The 23,515-nt window shown below is 39.2% G+C and overlaps 1 protein-coding gene across 1 annotated transcript in view; it reads left to right on the top strand.

Moving 5' to 3' along the window:
* The window catches only part of STOM (stomatin), a 30,969-nt gene extending 9,889 nt beyond the window's left edge, over positions 1 to 21,080 (top strand). Inside the window, exons 2-7 of the mRNA XM_012771736.3 lie at positions 5,292 to 5,392; positions 6,314 to 6,386; positions 7,683 to 7,765; positions 10,557 to 10,760; positions 12,035 to 12,169; positions 18,860 to 21,080. Of these exons, the coding sequence (XP_012627190.1) occupies positions 5,292 to 5,392; positions 6,314 to 6,386; positions 7,683 to 7,765; positions 10,557 to 10,760; positions 12,035 to 12,169; positions 18,860 to 19,054 (791 nt within the window). The 3' untranslated portion in view covers positions 19,055 to 21,080. The remainder of the gene's footprint in view (positions 1 to 5,291; positions 5,393 to 6,313; positions 6,387 to 7,682; positions 7,766 to 10,556; positions 10,761 to 12,034; positions 12,170 to 18,859) is intronic.
* Positions 21,081 to 23,515: the final 2,435 nt, after the last annotated feature.

Raw genomic sequence — 23,515 nt, 5'->3', positions numbered from 1 at the left:
TTCATTTGTCTCTTCCCAGAAGGTCTTTAGCTTTATTATTAATACTTTAGAACTCCAGGAGGAATATTTTATAGTTACTTTACAGATTTTTGTAAATATTAGAAATACTAATGTACTTAAGGAGCTAGCTGTGGCTAACATGTAATAAGCATTCAATAAACAGTAGTTATTAGTAGTAATAAAAGATACTTCAATAAGAGAAATTTAAGAATTGTATAATTTCATCTTTTCAGGAAACTTAATTTACGTAGGAAGTAAGCAAGTACAGAAACTTTGCTAAAAGTGTATTCAATGCAGCAGAGTTTCTAATTGAGAAATTTGGATGTGACTTAAATGTTCATCATATGAAACAGTGGAATATTATACAACCATTAATAATGTTAAAGAATATGTACTGACATGAAAAACATGTTCACAATGTAGGGAGGGAGAAATAGATTTTAGATCATTATATATATCACTATTTCATTTTTGAAAAAAATAGGATAGAAAAGGTTTAATGGACATACAGCAAGGCAAAACATAATCCCTATACATAGATAATGAAAGTATAATTTTTCTTTTTCTATTTAGCTATAATTTCTGATTTTTATAGTGATTATTTTGCTTTTAAAATAAAAAGCAATAATTTTTTAAAATTTATGTTAGTTTCCTGGAGGTAAGCCCAACTTGAATGTTCAATACAAAAGTTTAAATGTATAGGCTTACATCCATTTTTCAGTCCCTTGTTTTGATTAGTCAAAAGTTTATTCTTGGTGGCTTATACCTGTAATCCTAGCACTCTGGGAGGCTGAGATGGGAGGACCAGTTCGAGACCAGCCTGAGCAAGAGCAAGACCCTGTCTCTACAAAAACTGGAAAAATGAGGGGGGTGTGATGGCACATACCTTCAGTCCCAGCGAATTGGGAGGCTGAGGCAGGAGGATCACTTGAGCCCAGAAGTTTGAGGTTGCAGTGAGCTACGATGACGTCACTGCACTCTAGCCCTGGCAACAGAGTAAGACTCTGTCTCAAGGGAAAAAAAATAAGTTTAGTCTAATATAGTTTTTAGGAAGGAGTTTGGTAGTAAAAGAAAAAAATGCTCTAAACCATGGCAAATCAGTATTTACAACTAAGTATCGCATAGGATCCCTAAATTTGAGGCATGCTACCACCCAGCAAAATATCAACAAGTATATCAAGCAAAATATCTCAGGAATGCTGATTGCCTGTTATTTGTCAATTGTGTCATAAAGCTGGCAGGAAGGATTCAGTCATAAAGTAATAAATGAGAAACTTGAAGGAAATGAATTTCATGAAGTTTTGTTGGGAATTTCTTTCCTCTTATTCCCAGAGGTGGTAGATGACTAAGGGTTCATTTACAAGCCTGGCAAAATTTCAGCCTCACCTCTCTGAGGAATGTGATTTATGCACCTTTTTGAGCTATAAGTCAAGTGAGGAAGAATTTTGAGGGTTGAGAATGGGATAATTTGATTTTAAAGGCATTAGAAAAATATGAAAGTGCCATTTACCCAGTGTATTCACTGATTATTTCTAGCTGAGCATTCAACATGTGAAAGAGCAAGCCTGGTTTTCAGAATATCCTACTGAATTTCTTATTTCTCTTGCTTTGTAATCCCATATTCTCATATGAGGTTTTCAAAAACACAATGTGACAATGGAAACAGCACAGAAAAACTGGGCTGAACCTTCTGGCTTGTCTTCGTGTAGATCTCTCCATAAATGAGCTTCTTGAGAGTGTTTGAATGTCCATGCCTAGCCTGCCTGGGGGGAGGCATGAAGCAAAGGACAAATTAAATTGTTTACTAGGCATTTATCAAAAGGGATAAGTGTCATCTATTTTCCCATTTTTCACCATGAAAATTTGAACACTTGAGTAGGATTGAAAAATTATAGAAAACTATCATCCAAATTTACTCAGCACTATCTCAATTCTATGAGGCCAGTCCAATCTTTATTTTTTTATGGGAAAGGAAACTAAGATTCAAAGAAGATCATACAACTAAGAAATACCAGAACTGAAATTTAAACCTAGACATTCCTCATTCTCAGGAAATCTCAGTCTAATAAGGAACAAAATGCCCAAGAAATTAAAATATTAGGCAAAAATATAAGTGCCACAAGAGAGGTTAGAAAATGCTATCAAGATTCAGAGGAAGGAACAAACATATCTAGCTAGAAAGCTTGATAAGTATTTTATTTCCATGAGGTACAGTGGCTCATGCCTGTAATCCCAACACTTTGGGAGATTGCTTGAGGCCAGGAATTAGAGACCAGCCTAGACAACATAGCATAGACCTCCATCTCTACAAAAAAAAAAAAAACAAAAAAAAACTAGAAGTATTTTATTTTATATCCATTCTATGCAGGATACTGTGCTAGACATTGGGAATATAACAATGAGTAAGAAACACCCTGTCAGGGAGTTATAATGTTCAGGACACAGAGCTATGTAGTTTGTTTGCCTAGAATATGGGAGACTTGGGGGAATATTTTACAAAGTATTTGTGACCAATCTATTCCTAGTTTGGAATCCATTTCACTCTGGAAACCTAGAGCTGAGCCTGGCACAGAGTCTTGAAACTATATTTTTCTGTAAATAGGCACAGGTGGAATTAAGAGGGAGTGGATATTCAGTAAGAATATCAGATTTCATTTTCAGAACTCCTGTGCTTTCCCTGTTTGGATACTGTCTCGGGAAAGATGAAAACATCTTTAATGAGGACGTTTTTTTATTCAGAGAGGAAGGGTCAAAGAGTGAATTTCATGGACTTTGGAGTAAGCTGACCTATATTTGGATCCTACGTCCTCCATAGTGTGCCCTTGGGAAAGTTACGTTCCTTTAGTTGCCTCATTCATAAAATAGAGTTTAAAATATCCTCACAGAGCGATTGTAGAGTTAAATGAGGTACATGTCTAAAGTGATTTAACACAATGCCTGGGGCATAGAAAACCATTCAAAACAGCCACTGATGTTGTTGTCACACTATGATATTGTCATAATGTCATAATACCTGATAGAACTTTCTCCACAAGCAGCATTGTGGCCCTGCTTTGAGTATTCTCTCAGTGAATATGTCTGTGCTCCCAAATTATAACTTTGAAACCTTCAGGACTACCTTAGATCACTTTATTTAAGTATGCATGAGGACATTTACCTCACACTATGACACAGGATCAGAAAATTACAAAGTCAGATATAACCAAAGTACTCACTGTATTTCTGCTTTTTCATCCTGTCTTTAGAGCACTTGACCTTGGTCCCAACGTGTTTCTCTTTCCTCTCATGCTCCCAGCCTGAACTCTCTGCTTATTTCTTGGCCTCCTATTTATTCAAATCCTTACCTCACTGCCACTTTGCCCTTTCTTCTGAGCAATAACACATGCTTGGCATACCTTTTTTTCTCTTGCCAGACACTCTCTCACCACTAAAACAGCTCCTAGAAGTATGGCAGAAGCCTTCTAAGGGATTATAAAAAAAATTGATACTATGCCTTGGCCTTCCCTGTGTCCTCCACAGAAGGGACATGCAAACTAAAAATGAGGGATACTCTGGATACAGAAAATAAGAGCACACGAGAGGTGACAGGAATTCCCAGGACGATAGTGAAAGGCATTCCGAAAATGCTGGCTGTGCACACCAAATGACAGAAGTCTGGACAAGGCTTTGAGACTTCTTTCAGAAGATGAAAGTGATAATGTACCTCGCCCTTTTGAGAGGAAATTTAGACAATTAATGAAGAGTTTAAGGTTAGGCTAATAAGTAGTAAGTTAAAAACTGAGCTAAGGGAAAAAAACAAAACATTAACTTTAGAAAAAACAAAAAGTTACACAGGAAAGGAAAACGAATGATACTTTACTATATGGCTTAGCTCTGAATAGCATTTACAGATTCATAATATATAAAATTTGATAGTAATCTTACTTAAATTATGATATCATTATGTTAGAAGGTATTAGAAGGAGGGGTATATGTATGTGTTGGGGGGAGGGGGAGGAGAGAGAACTAAATCCTCTTCCATAGTGGAAAGTCAATAGATAATGCTCCAAACTGAAAAAACAAGAAGGAACAAAACATGCATATTATTTAGAAACATGGAGGTAAATACTCAATACTCAGCCAAAAGAGCAATTGCATTTGCAGAGGAAGAAACTAGAAGAGGTGAGCAGGCGACTGCATTTTTTATTGCGCTTATTGTACAGAACTGTTTGACTTTCTAAACTTGATGCAAGTGTAACCTTAATAAGAAATTAAAAACAGGAAAAACACAAATGCATAGTTATAGAGGCTAAAAAAAGGAGAAAGAGTAATAGCTGGAGGGGAGAAAAATAGGTTACAAATTTTTATTTTTGAAAATATGGTTGTGTGAACAAGGAAAAATTTTGGAAAAATATACCAAAAGATTTATTATCTCTGGATTTAGAGTATTTTTCCTTCATTTTTTATACTTTTTTGAACTTTTTACAGTGAAATATATATTACCTTTGTAATCAGACAGAAAAGCTATTTCATAATATAAAAACAGAAACATTTAAAAATATAAAAGAAAAACTATGTACAAAGATGTTCATTATACCATTGCTTATAGTAATAAGAAATCAGAAGCCACCTTTCTACAGGAAATGGACAATAAATGATGCTGTGTAAAGCTAGTAAAGTATTTTACAGGTGTAATTTTTAAAAGGAGGCTGTAAATGACTTTATACTCACGTGTCATATGATTTTCACCTTTAATCAGGCTGTATCCTCTGCTAAAATGCCCTTTTCCTTCCTTCCCCTTCCTTTACATTGCTATTTTGCTTATCATTTCATCGTTCAAGAAGCTGACAACCATCACCTACCCACCCCACTCCATTCTCCATCCTAACTGCATAAGTTACTTCATTCTGTGTCTTCAGAGTATTCTGAACAGATACTCTCCATCTGCACTTATCACCTAATATTATAATTATCTGTTTGTCTTCCCCACTAAAATTTAACCTTTTTGAAAGCTGGGATTGGGTCTTATCCATTTTTATCACTTCAAGCAGAGGGTGTAATAAATAGTTGAATGCTTAATAATTGCTGGATAAAATATTGCATAATGTGAAAATCTACTTGTGTTATCATGTTATGTAGATTAAGGAAAGTAGTACCTGCACTAAGCGTTATATGAGGAATCAGTAGGAAAATTCATGTAAAGCAGCGAGCATAAAGGCAAGCACATAGTTGTTCAGTGAATACTAAGGACAAAGATGGTCTTGATAATGCTAAGAATAATAATAAGTGTTATATATTTTTGTTTTCGACAGATAGTTATACGGGCCTTGGACTTTGTGGATGGCTTTTGGTGATTGTCTCATTCTTATTCACGCTTATAACGTTTCCAATATCAATATGGATGTGCATAAAGGTAAAAACCATTTCATTCACATCTGGAAAGGGGCCAACTCCTACCTACATAAACCCACTTTGTGTATGTCAAAGGGAGACTATACTGGCCTATAATTCTTATTTCTTCATCTCTCTTTTGGAAAATTTATTCTACTCCCTGATTATAATGGCATCTTAAAACTTTTCAGCCATTGTCCAATCGATCCTTCCCCATGAGCTAAAGTAAGGATCACCATCACAAATTTTCTGGGGTAGGGATGTGAAATGGTCCTATGAGAACAAGTTCTCCAGAGTTAGGATGGTAAGATTTGACTACTGGCTTTATTATTTACTATGTTACCTTTACCTTGTTTCCTCACTTGTAAAATGAAAGAAGATAATAGTGTCTACTTCATGTGACTGTTGCAAAGATTAAATGAATTTGTGTGTCTAAATGTACTTATTGCAATGCCTGGCACATAGTAAGTGCCCTCAGATGCTGGTTGTGTTTTCTATAAGGCAATTAATACTTGGATAAATGACTATCATTTACATGTTCCTAAAAAGATAAAATTTGTTCTAAGCATTTTCAGACAAATTTATTCTTATAATTAAAAGAGTCAGAAGAAAACGAGGACTTCAGGGTTTTTTTTTTTTAATTAACAATGCATGAGTAATTTAGTAATGTTAACAGCTGAGGAGTGAGGTTATGTATACTATTCTGTACTTTCCAAATTTATACAGTGAATATCTATTGCTTTTATAATCAGTAAAAAAAATTAAATAAATATTATGCTTTGACAAGGTAAACATTGGACATGTTTTATTTGTAGATATTATCTGGATACAGAAAAAATATGAGGCATCTAACCTGTTTAGAGCAGAAATACATATTTAAGAGGTTGTGCATGTAAATATTTGTACTACTCATGTTAAATTATCATTTGTGTTTTTATTCTAGATTATAAAAGAGTATGAAAGAGCCATCATCTTTAGATTGGGTCGCATTTTACAAGGAGGAGCCAAAGGACCTGGTCAGTACTAGGATTGTGGCTTGTTTCTTTTTGTTGATGTGATTCCTGTTACGGGGGCCTCTTCTTTGTTGACTTAGAAAAAGTTCATATAGCAGAAGTTGTATAACAATAGCAGTGGCTCTAGCCAATCTTACTATTGTTACCATTTCCTTTCCACCCTTTCCGTCCCCCTTCCCACTTGAGTCGATATGATTATTTTAATAGGCCAGGAATAGCTATAGCTATAGAAGTTTGAGCTTGAGGATTCCTACCAAAGAAACTTTCAGTTATTCACTTGGCAAACTTCAATTAGACTATTGTGTTCTAGGCTCTGGGAATTCAAGGGAGACTAAAACACAGTTCCTTCCCCTGTTCCTTCCCCGCCAACAGGGAAACATAACTACAATCCTATGTGATCAGTATTATGATCAAGTAATCACAGAGAGCTTTGAGAAGAGAGAGACCCAGAGAAGAGAAACTGATCCAAACTAGTAGTAGGATGAGACAAAGCTTTCTGGAGGTGACATCTTGGCTGAGTCTTGAGGCACGAAAAGGTGTTAGCCAAAAGGGGTGGTATTCCCAGCAGAGAAAGCAACATGTACAAAGCAATGTACAGAAGAGAGTGTTGCAGATTCAAGAAACTATAAGTAGCTCAGTCCAGCAGGGGTGCAGGATGTAAAGAGACAGGGAGTGGCTGAAGAGGTGAGCTGAGGCGGGTCTTGCAGGACCATGTATGGGGCAGGGCTTGTATTTTAGGGGAGATTGCTCTGCTTGCAGCTTAGGAAATGGATCATAGGAGAGAAGCCACCAGAAATAGAAAGATGGCTTGGGAAGGGATTGTATTGGTCCAAGTGAAAAAAAAAGATTAACAGTAACAGTGAGGTGAGAAAATGAACTCCACAGGCCCTAGTGGGGACAGTTAGATGTGGGAAGTAAGCAAGAAGAGTCAAGGATAAATTTCCTGGCTTCTGACTCATTCACTAAGATGAACTGATGACTTTCAGCTCATTAGATTGACTCTATTAAAACTGAATGGAGGCCGGGCGCTGTAGCTCACGCCTGTAATCCTAGCTCTCTGGGAGGCCGAGGCGGGTGGATCGTTGGAGCTCAGAAGTTCAAGACCAGCCTGAGCAAGAGCCGAGACCCCGTCTCTACTAAAAATAAAAAATAAAAAAAAAACGTTAATTGGCCAACTGAAAATGGAAAAAAAAAAAAAAAAAAAAGGAATACAAAAAAAAATTAAAAAAAAAAAAAAACTGAATGGAAAAGTGAACTGATTAGGTGCCCGTATCTCTATAACCTGTGTCTTTTTTGCAGGTTTGTTTTTCGTTCTGCCGTGTACTGACAGCTTCATCAAAGTGGACTTGAGAACTATTTCATTTGATATTCCTCCTCAGGAGGTAAGGTTTTTGTTTGCTGTGAATAACTGAGATATCATGTGTGAAAGTGATTTATAATCTAGAGATGATTTAATGTAAACAGGAAGATATATGTAGGTTATATCCAACAACTATGCCATTTTATATAAGGGACTTGAGTATCCTCGAATTTTGGTATCCACTGGAGGTCCTGGAACCAATCTCCCATGGATACCAAGGGATGACTATATTACAAAATGTAATGTAATGTTAATGTAAGAATAACATTAATGTCATCATTGTTGTCATTGTCATCATTTTTACTACCATATTTCTCCTCTTTGGGTTTCTGATAGAAAATCTTATTTAGTACAATATTCTTTCTTCTTAAGGTTTTATTCTAGATAAATTGATTAGAAGCCAAAGAATTAGAAACCCCTCAGTTGGCATTTTAGATAAAACATAAAATGTTTTATATTAGTAATTATTTTGTGCTTTTTCAGACTACTTCACAAATATTATCACAGTTGGGACTCACAGCAGAATCCCTAGAAAGTATATAGTTTTGGTGAGACAGAAATTCCTCCAGACTACAGTGGCAGAGCCAGGACTCAAATCCAGCTTTTTGGATTCCCTGTCTACTGCTTTTCCCACAGCTCCATGCTAAGTACATTCTGTGTTAGCTCCATCATGGCCCCTGAAGAATTGATGGCCAGCCTGTTGCCCACATCTTAAGAGGCATAAGAGTGAGAGCATCGCTGTATTTTCCGCATGTTTTACCGTCTTTCAGGGAAGAGTGACTCTCAGAAGGAGGTCCTCTCAGGGTAGCTGGGAATCCTGGCATTTTCCTCTATAAACATTGCAGACATCTGGCAGGGTTGCTGTTTAAGTTTCTGCCTTCCAGCTGCTCTCTCCATTCCCGCAAGCTGCTAAATGCAGAGCGAATTGGAACTTGGCACGCAGTCCTTTTTCCAATCCCCTGCGAACTGACTGTGAAGGGAGATAAACACCCTGCCTATGATAAACAGTAGGCAGAGAAGCTGTAGCTTTAGGAAGCAGCTGTGGCAAAGTCAAAGTAGCAAGCATCAGTTTAGGAGTGACACATTTCACCATCGTACCATGGGAAATAATTTTCACACAAGATGGTAATAAACTGTACATTTATTTACAAATCTCCCATTTCTCTTCTAAGTTAGAAATATTTTTGGATTACTGAAAAAAAGGGAGAATTACTGCTTTGATGCCTTGCAGGGCTAAACAGCTATGTAACAACATTGTTGTTATTACCTTCTATCTACATAGCTCTTTACATTTTCAAAAGAGCTTCACTCACAAATGCCTTCTTATTTGATCTGCACAGAAATTTGGTGGAATTGGGCACCCTCTCATAAGTGAGGATCCTCTGGGTCCAATGGTTCAAAAGCCTGGCTAGAGGGATGTGCAGAGCTGCAGAGCTGGAACTACAGTTCAGGTCTCCTGACTCTCCCTCCTGTGTTCCTCATCAATCATCGTTCCTAGAACCACATTTCAGTTCCATTCATCTCTCATTTATTGACTACCTGCTGTGTATCAAGCACTCCGAAAGTGCTAGAGATACAACGAGCTGCCCTTAAGAAATTCATAGTCTAATAGAAAAGTAGGAATGTGAGTAAATAATGCCCCTGCAGTAAGGGAAGAGTGTTTAACTCTGCAAGGTGAGTCAGGGAAGTTTCTCAGAGAAAAGAATACTTGACTGATGACTAGAAATGTGCCAGTCTGATGTTGTGAGGAATGAGAGGTGGGAATTCCTAGGCTCAAGTGATCCTCCCATCTCAGCTTCCTGAATAGCTGGAACTACAGGTGTGCCAGGGCACCTGGCTGGCATCTTTCTTATTGTCTAAATTAACTTGTTACAGTTACATTAGCAGAGTCAGTGTTTTACTCAATTAACACCATTATCCAAGATGAAAGAAAATAAAGACAGCTTTTACCATGTGTCAGGGACTAGTCTTAGCACTTAAATGTATTAACTCATTAATTCTAGCAACAGTGTGAAGTAGGTACCATAATCTCTACAAATAAGGAAAGTGAGTTTCAGCAGGTTGAGTAATTTGCATTACTGGCTTCCTGGAGCCTCTTACTCAGATAAGTTTTTAGTTCAAAACAAAATGATGCCATATTTTTATGTATCATGCTACAAATATAATTTAATGCACCTTTTAAAAACACTCATATACTTTTTGTTCTGGTAATACTGTACTACTTATAGTTCATCAAACCTAGCCTCTCTCATACCTCTGTGCCTTTTCACATGCTATTCTCTCTGCCTTGAATACTCTTCCACCCAACTCTCAACCCTCAGAAAATTTTTATCCCTTTCTTCAAGATTCAGATGTGCCCCTGCCACCACAGCTGCCCCTTATAGCCTCCCTTAATTCCCCAACCTCCTTGAAAGTAGGAACCAAGACTTTTTCTACCTTTACCCCTGGTATCTAGTACAGTGCCTGCTATTGAGTGGCATCTCAGTAGTTGTTGAATGATTGAGTGAAATAATGGACTTAATGAATAAATGAATGTATTCTACTAAATGTTTAAAGATATAATTAACTTTTGAATGCCTTGCTAAAGAAAATCAGCTGTGGTTGGTCTGAGTGCAATGGTGTTTACAACTAATTGATCACAACCAGTTACAGATTCCTTTGTTCCTTCTTCACTCCTACTGCTTTACTTGACCAGCCTCAAAAAAGAAAAAAGAAAATCAGCTGTGTTATACAATGTTCTATAGAATAACATTCTTTACAGTTATGTTACGGAGTTGGTTGACAGATGTAATATTGCTTCCTTTACCTTGTAGATCCTCACCAAGGATTCGGTGACAGTTAGCGTAGATGGTGTGGTCTATTACCGTGTTCAGAATGCAACCCTGGCTGTAGCAAATATCACCAACGCTGACTCAGCAACTCGTCTGTTGGCACAAACTACCCTGAGGAACGTTTTGGGCACCAAGAACCTCTCTCAGCTCCTCTCTGACAGAGAAGAAATTGCACACAACATGCAGGTAAGGAATGCATCCACATGATTACCCACCAAAAATTGAAAAATGCAGCAAAGAATCAATGATTGTTTGAGAACCTTTTATTAATTCAAGTTAGTGGATCCCTGGCCTTTTTTTCTTCATAGTAAAGTTTTCCCAATTTGATGTGGGAGAACATTTTTCACATTAGCAGCTCATGGGTTAATAACACTCATATGTGTGCATTTTTTTTTTATTCCCTCCAGTGTTTATTTTTTTCCCCAGAATCAGTATTACCCTTTTTGTTTAGCAAATACTTCAGAGGTTGTTATACATGACAGTGCATGTATTTTTAAAGCTTTTTTTCTCTGTGTGAATCCCATGAATTCCCTTATAACTGTTAGGCTTTCTAATCTTTTTTTTTTTTTTGAGACAGAGTCTCACTTTGTTGCCCAGGCTAGAGTGAGTGCCGTGGCGTCAGCCGTGGCTCAAGCAATCCTGCTGCCTCAGCCTCCCGAGTAGCTGGGACTACAGGCATGCGCCACCACACCCGGCTAAGTTTTTCTATATATATTAGTTGGCCAATTAATTTCTTTCTATTTTTAGTAGAGACGGGGTCTCACTCTTGCTAAGGCTGGTTTGGAACTCCTGACCTTGAGCAATCCACCCGCCTCGGGCCTCCCAGAGTGCTAGGATTACAGGCGTGAGCCACCTCGCCCAGCCGGCTTTCTAATCTTCCTTGAGTAATTGATGTTAAGCCTGACTTGTTCAGAAAAGATAGTTGCTATAAATCTGCATTCTTATTTGTTTAGACTTCATTGTGAGTAAAATCTATGAATTTATTTGATATCAGTAACAACCTTATGAAATAGACAGTATGGTTTCATTCCTGCCATTCTAAAGGGAGGAAGTTGAAGCATAAAGAAGTAAGGAGTTGGCAAACTGTCTCCCACGGGCCACAGTTTTTGTAAATAAAGTTTCACTGGAATACAGCCATACCCATTTGTTTATGTATTATCCTTGGCTGCTTTTGACTACAACAGCTAGGCCAAATAGTAAAGACAGAGACTGCAAATAAACAATCACTGCATGGCCCTTTTAAAAGTTTACCAACCCCTGCATTAGCTTGTTAATGACAGAATCAGGATCAGCTCCCCAGTGACCCAGCCCCTGCTTCAGAATTCCTTCTGCCCTTAGGGTAACTGTCTATCTACTACTCTACCCAGCACCTTATCTGCTCCAAATCCCAGTGAGTACAGCCACTGTAGGTGTCTAGGCTGGGCTGGCCATTTCTAGCTTAACCTGTCTCTTCTCAACAGTGTACTCTGGATGATGCCACCGATGACTGGGGAATAAAGGTGGAGCGTGTGGAAATTAAGGACGTGAAACTACCTGTGCAGCTCCAGAGAGCTATGGCAGCAGAAGCAGAAGCATCCCGGGAGGCCAGAGCTAAGGTAACGTTATGGTTTTTTTGGTTTGTTTTTCTTACTGAGTTTTCTAATTACATAAAAAAACATGCTTGTTATAAAAAAAATCAAAATAATGCTGAAGCGATCAGTAAAGGTGAAGCCCTCCCCATTACTTCGATTCATATTCCCCCAGAGGCCACCAATTTAGTGTGTTTTCATCTTATTTGACTAGGTTGTTGGATTATTGGCTTGTTTTATTTACAAAAGTAGGGTTATACTGTACATATTGTTCTGTTTTTTCACTTAATATCTCATGAGCATATCAGTACAGAGAGAGTTACCTCATTCTTTTGTGACTACATGTCCCATACTTTATTCTCCCAATTATTAAGGACAAAGTAATGGGTAATGTTATCATTCCATCCACACCATCCATTCTTACTTATTTTTGTCTTTTCATTCTCACTTCTCCCAGGATCTTCTTCCTCCTTACTGTTTCCTCCTCCTCTTTTTTATTTCTCTGACATCTGCTTCTTCCTCTTTGTTTTCATCATCATCCCTGCCTATGTCTTACCCCTGCATGGGTGACATGGCCCCTCTGGGACGTGCTGAGGAGGAAGTATTTGTGAAGCTAGCCTAGAAAAGAGGATCTTGTAAGATGATATATTTAATACACGGCTATGTGGCTAGCTCACCAAACCCAAGGGTAGCAAGTAGAGTCAAATCTCACCAAAATTGGAGGCAGGACCCAGAAAGCAGTCAAGACTGAAGGGAGTAGTTATTCCCTTTCCTGGGTTACATCTCACTTTAGATACCTTGTGGCGAAGAATCTGACTGCCAAGGTTACATGTCTGCCCAGGTTAACGCTAACCAGCCCTAATTCTGTATTGATAGAAGAGAGATTCTCTTTGGTCCAGCTTTGGTCAAAGGGCAAAGTCAGATCCTGTTATGGTCCGTTAGCCACATGCCTGTGGATCGGGGAGGAAGACGAGCCATTTTCATAGGAGCAGTTGCTGTGGACTTGACAAATCTCCCAAGCTGCAGAGCAAACCAATTTATTAGTAGAAAAGAGTAGCAGCTGGTGATAATTGATGAACCACAGAACCTTGTCTTCTTAGGATGCCCTTTGAGGCCCAAATTGGTCACTATCATTTCTTAACCCATATCAAATGGAAAAGTACATTTGACATTCTGCCTCTAGAATTTTTCATTAACCAGAATTTTTAGGTGTTCCTGATAATTGATGCTTGTGATGATAACCTTATGATACTGCAGAACCCTCAAGTGCCTTCTTTCAAAACCATCACATTTAGAAGATTCAATTATATTTATGATAATGTTATTAAATGTGCCCTAATATCTGATTCTTTTGAAAATTAAAAATTGCTTTTACCTAGAATCTGTCATTAATCAAAAAGCCCCATTCCCACACCATAAAGAATAATAGAATTTAGCATACATGGGCTATATAGAATGTCAGCACCTGAAGGCTCCTCAGAGATTGTTTTCCAGAGGTGACAAATACCTAGCACAGATGCTGCCACTCCACCCTCCTATTCCCATGCCAGTAATTAACCACAGCGCTGCTTTCCACTGAGCTTAGACTGGGCCTCAGAACCCTTTAGTAGCACTCCAGGTAACAACCCTCACCTGCTTAGAGTTAGCCCTAAAAATGAAACTTGTTTGCCATTCCACTATTCAAAGGAAGAATTAAAGCCCAGAAAACTTAAGTGATTTCCTCAAGGTTACCCAGTTGATCAGTAGCAGTGGAAATTAGAATTCCCCATCGCTCCCCACTGCCTTCTCTAGGAGTACCCAGGAAGAGCTGGGCCTCTTCCACAGCATTCTCACCAGTTTGGAAATAGAGTTCCTGTCTTCCCTTTATAGCAATAAGAGAAGATAAAGGAAGCCAGTTAGAATTCTGGATTACCATGCTCCTTCTTGGATGAGGCCATAGGGTTAGTCTGCAAGTAGTTTCATGAACCTGGACAGTGATTGTCTTACCTGTAAAGTTAGGGTTTACCCATAGAATCATAATGAGCGTAACCATTCTATAATATAAAATACGGTAACCCTGCAACAACCATAGGTTTATTTTGAAAGTTCTCATGGAAAATAAGGGGTCACAGTTTCTTCAACAAATAAATTGCAGAGATAGGGTGGGGGAGTCTATAGATTAAGTGACTTCAGGGACAAATTTCTTAAGTTATTTTTCCATCAAGGAAATGCAAATTCAGGTTACAAGCAGATGCCACACTAGACATCCACCAGAATGGCTTGAAAATAAAAAAGAAAACCAAGTGTGGGTGAGAGAGGAACTAGAACTCTTCATATTCTGCTGGTGGGAGTGTAAATTGGTACACTTTGGAAAACAGTCTGGCAGTATCTACCAAAACTGAACATTTGTATACCCTATGAGCCAATTGTTCCACTCCCAAGTACATATCTAACAGAAATGCACTCATATGTTTACCAAAAGGCACGTAGTAGAATGTTCACAGCAGCACTTTGTAATAAATATCCATCACTAGTCTAATGGATAAAGTGTGGTTTATTCACATGAGGGAATACTACATAGCAAGGAGAGTGAACACTTCTCACTGTCGATAGCTTGTGGTGAAGAATGTCTGACTGCCAAGGTTACATGTCTGCCCAGGTGAGCATGAAAGGAGATAGACCAGCCCTAATTCCACACCAGCAGAAAGGAGATTCTCTTTAGTCCAGCTTTGGTCCTAATATGGATCTGACTGTGCCCTTTGAGTGAAAGCAGTCAGTCACAAAAGAGGACAGATTCTCCCACCTGCTTTACTGTATATTCGGCAAATCTCTTTTTAAAGTCTTTAGGCCAACTCTTAACAGCTCGAAATGTAATCTTTTGTGCTTCTATTTTTCCTTATTTCGTTTTCATAACTCAGAAAAATGCCTGACATATGCTCTCAGGCTTGTATTTCTGGGCCTGGCAGTCTATTAATTGAGAGGGTGGAGTGCAAATACACAGATCACCTTTCTCTGTCCTTCCTCTGACCAACCTATCCGGTCTACAGAGGGAAACAGGAAGTACTAATCTCATATCTGTGAAAATGCCAGATTTTAAAATGATAATCTATAAATATAAAGTGTTGATTGATATGGGATTACTGCACATTTGACAAAGTCCCACACACCCACAAATAGCTTGCATTGCTCTCTAAGATGCTGTCAGCAGAATGTACTTGGCCTATACTTAGACAAAGCCAGTGGTGTTGTGTTCACATCTTTGGCAGCTTGCTCAGAGCAGCTTTTCTATGAACAAAATGTGTGCCCAGCCCAGTGGGTCTGGCTTCCCAGCCAAGAGATTGTGTATTGATTGGTGGTGGGAAATGAGATATCTTTGCAGTTGGTCCATGTCCAGACAAAAAAAGTGCTTAATTGGATATCCAAGATGACACGGGAAAAAATCAGAGCCTGCTGCTCTCATGGCAGGAGACTCAGCCTGGGACTCAGCCTCTGTTCCCCTTTCCTCCCCATACCCAGTTTCAATTCTAGTGATTCTCCCTCCTGAAGAGCTCACTAATGCATTTTATCCTCCATCACACAGAAGCAGGGCCACTAATAACTCTCAATCGCTTCTGTCCCCAGACATTCATCAGAGCGTTTTCTCAAACTAGCACTGCTAGAGTTACTTATCTTCTGGAGCCGTTCCGCAGCTTCACGTGCTGCCGAGCCAAGACCAGACATCCCGCCTTCGCTGCCCTCAGACCCGCCTTCCCCCCTTCCTCACACAGCCGCTTACAGTTTTCTGGAATATGCTAACTTTTCATACCTCAGTACCACTGCATGTGTTCTGCCTAAAATGTTCTTCATCTTTGTCCAAACAGCAGACGTTTCATCCTTAACCTCACCATCTCACTCTCTGCAAAAGTTGCTTTCTTCTCTGTGCCAGCACTGTGCTTTGTACATGTTCTGTCAGCGTTCATCACTGGAGGGAAATCATCTGTTTCCATGGCTGTCTTCCCAGGTGACCAGAAGCTGAAGGAGGCTGGAGATTCCAATCTCTATCCCTAGTAGTCTATACAAGGCTTATTAACACCTAGAAGGCCCCCAAAGTTTGCTGTATAAGTGAATAAAATGTCATCGGGCATAAGACCATTGCTTCCAATTCCAATATTCACAGAGTATTATGAACCATTAATATTTCGAGATCCATGTGAGGATAACCTAGTGAAACTGTACTTTCAATCTTGATAATTATGGTATCTTTACACCTTTTCTTCTCCTATAATTATGAATTAAAGTAACTGCCTTGAATCTTTTGTGCATTAAGGCATAGTTGGATCCAAAATTCAGGTCTTGTCACTTACCATTTCTATAGTGACCTCCATCTATTCATGGAGCACTTTATATACTTTCTCTATCTGCCTCACAATGGTCCTATAAAGTAGCTGCTAGCCTGTCTTCAGATTGAGAAACTGAGGTTCAGGATGTTAAATAACCTTTCTGCGGACATTTGGCTAGTACATGTTAGGTTTGGGACTTGAGTTCTAGTCTGTTTAACTCCAGAGTCCCTGTTTTCTCCAGTGATCTTCAAACATTTTTTGCCTGTATAACTCCTTAAAGAATTTTTAAAAATTATATAATCCCATCGCACATTTGTTACAGCCTCTTCCATTTTAGGACCATCACACATTTTATCAATAAGTTGGCATGTAAAAATTTTCATACTCCATGTTAGAAATATTGACATTTTAAAATAAAACTGTTGGCTGGGCGCGGTGGCTCATGCCTGTAATCCTAGCACTCTGGGAGGCCGAGGCGGGCAGATTGCTCAAGGTTAGGAGTTTGAAACCAGCCTGAGCAAGAGTGAGACCCCATCTCTACTATAAATAGAAAGAAATTAATCGGCCAAATAATATATATATAGAAAATAAAAATTAGCCAGGCATGGTGGCACATGCCTGTAATCCCAGCCACTCAGGAGGCTGAGGCAGTAGGATTGCTTGAGCCCAGGAGATTGAGGTTGCTGTGAGCTAGGCTGATGCCACAGCTCTCACTCTAGCCTGGGCAACAAAGTGAGACTTTGTCTCAAAAACTAAATAAATAAATAAAACTGTTAACATCATTCTTTTAAATGTATCCAGTGAAATTTAAATAATAATGATTTAATTGTCCATTTAAAAGTATATGAATAAGCTTTTTTTAACTGCCAGAAAGTTTTTGTTTCTTTTTTCTTCTTAAAGTTAAATTTCCATTCTAACTCCCACACAGATTCTTTTCCTAATATATTTTGTCATGAATTATTTTATTACTCTACTGAAACACATTTAGTCTATAAATTAGAATTAATTGTTTAATACCCTGTGACTACAAACAAGGTTTTACAAAAATTTCAGAATTTCTCCTATGTTAGCAAATTTTTACTAGAAATGCTTCTCTTAATGAGATGAATGAGGAATTAAATCATACATGTGCGTATGGCTATTACATTTTTTTTTTTTTTTTGAGACAGAGTCTCACTTTGTTGCTCAGGCTAGAGTGAGTGCCATGGTGTCAGCCTAGCTCACAGCAACCTCAATCTCCTGGGCTCAAGCAATCCTACTGCCTCAGCCTCCCGAGTAGCTGGGACTACAGGCATGTGCCACCATGCCTGGCTAATTTTTTCTATATATATTTTTTAGTTGGTCAATTAGTTTCTTTCTATTTTTAGTAGAGATGGTGTCTCGCTCAGGCTGGTTTGGAACTCCTGACCTTGAGCAATCCACCCGCCTCCCAGAGTGCTATGATTACAGGCGTGAGCCACCGTGCCCAGCCGCTATTACTTATTGCTAGAATGAGACAGGATTCAGCATCAATTTTATTCCTATTTTTCATCTTTATAGATATGAGGGCTAAGAAACCTTGTTTATATATATAAGTAGATGGAGATGGAAGTTTTGTTTAAAGTAATGTTATGCAATTCTTAGCACTCCCTTTGAATTTATGTGCTAAAAAATCATACAGTAGTCTTTAATCAAAAAATATTTTTAAGCCGGGAGCGGTGGCTCACGCCTGTAATCCTAGCACTCTGTGAGGCCAAGGCAGGTGGATTGCTCAAGGTCAGAAGTTCGAGACCAGCCTGAGCAAGAGTGAGACCCCCGTCTACTAAAAATGAAAGAAATTATCTGGAAAACTACAAATATATATAGAAAAAATTAGCCAGGCATGGTGGCGCATGCCCTTAGTCCCAGCTACTTGGAAGGCTGAGGCAGGAGGATCGCTTGAGCCCAGGAGTTTGAAGTTGCTGTGAGCTAGGCTGACACCACAGCACTCTAGCCCAGGCAACGTAGTGAGCCTCTGTCTCAAAAAAAAATTAATTATCTAACAGCTTTCTTCAGTAAGGTCTTCTTTCCTTTCTTGAAAATCAAAGAATTGGAAATCTGCCTGACTAGCAAAAGGATTTGTATCCTGTCCTTAAAAGTCATTCACTGTCTCAATCCCACACAGTATCAAATTGTTCTTTGGTTTGGCACCCTGAGAAATGGGAGAAAGGCAATAGTAAAAGAGAATGTTTTTATCCAGGCATATTCTCAGGCAAATCACTTTCAGGAAAAAGAACATATGTAAATTGAGTATATAGAAATTGATTTCCTTAAAACTATTCTGACGTACTCCCTGGAAAGTTTTGTGTATCACCTGAGGTCTACATGCCCCAGTTTGAAGATTGCAGCATGTCACCATGTGGTTTTCTCCTGTTTGACCTCCCCTTTCTCCTGTCCATAGGTCATTGCAGCTGAAGGAGAAATGAATGCATCCAGGGCTCTGAAAGAAGCCTCCATGGTCATCACTGAATCTCCTGCAGCCCTTCAGCTCCGATACCTTCAGACACTGACCACCATCGCTGCTGAGAAAAACTCGACGATTGTCTTCCCTCTACCCATAGATATGTTGCAAGGCATCATGGGGGCAAAACACTGAGCCATACACACCAGCACAGACATGAGCTCTACCCTTCCAGGGATGAAGTGAGGGACCAAATTAGCCTTTTACACGTAAGGAGAGGGTAGGGCAGGGAACCTTGAATATTCTCTCTCCCTTTCCCATTCCCTTTCCATATATCAAGTGGTGTTCTTAGAATGTATAGTACTCATAGAAACAGATGAAGGAATTGTTAGCTTGTAAATACTGAAAGAGAGAGAGAGAGAGATTGCTGATTTATATAAGTAATCGCTTACTCTTTAAAATAATTAAATGTTTGTATATTTAGATTATTATGTAGTATGTTAAATCCTACTTCATTTGACTTCCGTTGAGTCATTCTGAACCCTCCAGACAGCCAGGCCAGAGGCAAGAACATAGACTATCACTGCCACCTGACGCCCCTGGCTGGATAAATGCTTTGCAGAAAGTGATGACCTTATGCTACAACCAGCTTCTCTGGGCCATATGTGCCTTACCTTCAGGGAGTCTTAATTAAGGAAATTTCCCTAATAACCATTTACTTTTTAAACAAAATGTTTCCGAATAATCCTCACTTCAGAGTAGGCCTTTTCTTGCCTGTACCTGTCAGAATTAGAAGAAATGGTCAAGATTGATGAAAAAGATTACCTTAGCCTTTGAAGACTTTTCAATTCTATTATAGTGCTCCTTTTTAAAATAATATGTTAATCTTTTTTAACTTCTTTGAGCCTTCTTTATGAGCAAATTATTCCTCCGTGGTCTTTCAAACCAGCTAAATATTTGTCACAAAAGTGCTTTTTTCTCACTTTTGCCTATTTTCATATATCAGGTTTTAAATAGTTTAATTTTTTAATAACATTTTCTCAAAGTTCTATAAGCAGTTATATACCCATTTGAATAGCTTAAGAACTAAAATACTTTTTAAAAAATATCTTTAGGAAACAATTATATTTTACTGTCTGCATGCAACTAACTCTTATACGCTGTGAAATATCTTGGTTACAAGCCGATTGATTAAGTAGTATAAGGAATTCACAATATATTGGCATATAATGTCTAATGAGCTTGGGCAGACACTGTCAAACTTAGGCTATCTATGTAGATGTAGATCTTTGTTGTTTGCCTAATTATTCTTGATCATATGTATTGACACTGAAAAAGGAAGTGGTCAGCTCCTCTGGACCACAGTTTCTTGGTCTATAATATTAGGAAATACCTTCCGTTTTGCAAATGCCCATGAATCTGAGCAACATGGCATTCTTCCTACTGGCTCAGAAAGCTGGCTGGTGACATTTGTAACACTTCCTCTTTGAGACTCTGAGTTCACCTGGAGAAGTCTAAGAATAAAAGCTTCCTTTCCCAGCACAACACTTCATATCTGTCCTCAGCTTAATCACTCTGTCAATCCCAACATGTGGATGCATGTCCCTTCTCCTACACCCCATTCCCAAGCTTATTTTGGAAAGACTTGAACCACCATGTATCCTGGTTCCTAGCTGAGTTTATTAGAAGTGTATGAAGCATTTCAGCTTGGAACTCAAGTCGCAGTTATATCTTGAATTTTAAAATGGTAGCTTTATTTGTTTTGTGAGGTGGCTCACCCTTGACCACTGAGGACCAGGAAATCCCTATCCTCAATGAAAGTATCTTCTCAGATTTAAAGTAAAAAAGCTTTTGGTTCCTTGAGTTTCCCTATCTCCAGATACCAAATGACCTTCACTTTCTGCCCTGTGGTTGAAATCAAATTGCTTAGGAGGTAAGAAGCATAGAAGGAGTTCTAGGACAGGGATCCTCAAACTTTTTAAACAGGGGGCCAGTTCACTGTCCCTCAGACTGTTGGAGAGTGCGCACTGTGGGCCCGAGACAAGTCGGCTGCTAAGCAGGACAGGCAGCGGCGGCAAATAAATGTCCTAGGTGGGCGGCATGTGGCCCGTGGGCCGTAGTTTGAGGACGCCTGCTCTAGGCTGAGTGTCGGTGCAAGAGTTTTATCAAGTGGCCTCCCTTTCCAGCAGTGTACATAATAAAGTGTGTGTACTTTAGCTAATTTTCTTTGGGTGAGAGTCTGTTTCTATTTGCATTTGGTGTATGTGGGTTCCAGTTTTCAGAAGTGGGACAGCAGATCCTCCAGTTCTGAGCTGGCTGCCTTGGCTTCTTCATGTGGTCTTTGTGGACCAGAGCAAGGGGAGAGACCACAGTGGTCCATCTGCCCATCTCCCAGGTCCTGGCTCCCTCTCGTGTACCAGCCCACACATTTCCCCTGGGGAGTTTGAGATCATGCACCCCTCCCCCCCAAAGCTTTGTCTGGCTTCCTTTTCCTTTGCCAAATGGGACAAGAACCCACTTCTTCCTGTCACGCATATAATCATACAGACATACCCTCTACTTAAAAAAAGAGAAATAATGACAGAAAACCAAAGGGTTTTACCTACAACATTTGACTTTTGAAGAACTGTCTTGAATTAATGCCTACCATTTATGGTGTACCAGTCACTTGGCCTTGTGCTCAAATACTTGTACATATATTCTTTTATTTTATCCTCAAAATAGCTTGACAGATGAGTATTATCCCATTTTACAGATGAGGACACCAAGGCTCCAAGGTTAAAACTTAGCCAAAATCACATGGTTGGAAAGGAGCAGAGCTGGGATTCAAACCCAGATCTGTCTAACACCAAAGACTCCTAAGGTGTATCAGTGTGTATTCATGTGACACCACCTGCTTCCACCTCCCCATACACACACCACCACCACCAGTCATCGGTAGATCACAGCTTTTCAAGACTGTCGAAGTTCATTTGCCCTTACATTCATACCCACGCAGGCCCTAAACTTAAACTTTAGTTTGGTCTATCTGATCCAGCCAAAGTTCAGTACAAGTGAGGGGAATTGACTGGGTGTTTGTAACAACATGTTGCAACACACTGGCCCCAGCAGGAGGAAACCACAGTTCCACGGACTTTGAGCCTTTTAAACTGTATCATCTCTTGAAATCTGCACAATAGCAGGTCACTTGACTAGTGATAGTGAACCCAGTGCCCTTTGTACTCATCAGTGGTTTTCAAACTTCCTTTAGCAGCAAACCCCTTTTATCAAAGGAAACCGTACACTGGTAAAGGATTTAAAGTGTCTTTAACCAAGATAAATTATGTTCACATTTCTGACACTGACTTAATGTAGAGTAAATCAATGAGAACCATGAGGCTGTTTCAAAAATCAAAACTAATATTAATTGAAGTTATGAGTTATAATTTTAATCAGGCTGTGTGTTCAATGAATTTCTTCATTTTGCTTCTAAGTAGCTATAATTTTGATTACCACTTTAAAGATGGAATTTGAATGAAATATATGCAGAATCACAGAAGCACCTGTTGGAATTCGACAGATCCCAGTTTGAAAATCACTGCCTTTGAGTGCTTTTCCTGCTGTACAAACCAACTTATAATGTGACCTTAAATAAGTCATATCCCCTCTCATCTTATTTTCCTCACCTGAAAAATAAGGAGCTTGTAGTCTCAGGCTTTTTGAGAATGTGTTGGAAGCTGCTGAGCTTTGTCTGAAAATTTTACAATGGGGTGTTAACACAAATTTGCGTACTTTGGCAGGTACATGGACCCCACTACCAGGCCTATCCAAAGACGTATTAAGAACCACTGAACTAGATCATCTCTAAGACCCTTTGTAACTTCAAAACCATACAGTTACCTGAAGATTTTTTAGTTTGTAGGAACTAAGGCAAAGGGAACCACAACTGTGTGCCAAGCCCTATGCACATCTGCTTTCGTTTCTATTTATAATTTCATTTGGCTGCACTGTCCAGGCCACGGGGAAATCTCTGCATCCTTTGGGGTTATTAGTGACAGTCTCTTACTGTGATAATGATAACATCGGGTCCACAGCAAATCCAGGCTCAGATCAGGCTAGGATCGACCGACCTAAAGGAGTTGTACTTGCTAGTAGGATGCAGCCCTTTTCAATCTACCCGGTAGCCACAAGAGTTTGGTGAGAAAGGAAATTGAAACCACTGTTAACACTGAGGTTTTAGAAAGATACTTAGGAACTATAATGTAGGCTGCAAATCTTGCCTAAAAAATTCCTGGGGAAAACTGGCTGGAAATTGAGTAGGGAACCATAACCGTTAATGATTTTTTTTCAGCATCTGCCCCCAGAAGTCTCCAACAAAATGGCTGTCTGTTCAGTATCTGTTTACCCCCTCCCTCCTTCCTGGGAGCCCTGACTTTGTCCAGATACCTCCCCTCTAGCGCTTTCACCTCAGGAGAAGAGGAAATCACTGCCAGCTACCGGGATGAACCCAACTAGCCCATGGGCTTCCATCCTCCTAGCCCACAATTCCATCAGGAATGGTTATGTGACCCAGTATGGGCTCTTGAGACCTAAGGAAAGGTTTTCTGTGGATTTGGGAGCAGTTCCTCCTCCCTTTTCTAAAAAATTTCCTAGAAATAGTCATTTCTGTTTTTCTCT

Source organism: Microcebus murinus, chromosome 12 (genome assembly GCF_040939455.1).
Source record: "Microcebus murinus isolate Inina chromosome 12, M.murinus_Inina_mat1.0, whole genome shotgun sequence".
Lineage (NCBI taxonomy): Eukaryota > Metazoa > Chordata > Mammalia > Primates > Cheirogaleidae > Microcebus > Microcebus murinus.
Note: the sequence above shows the minus strand (reverse complement) of the source record. Positions and strands in the feature narration are given on the sequence as shown.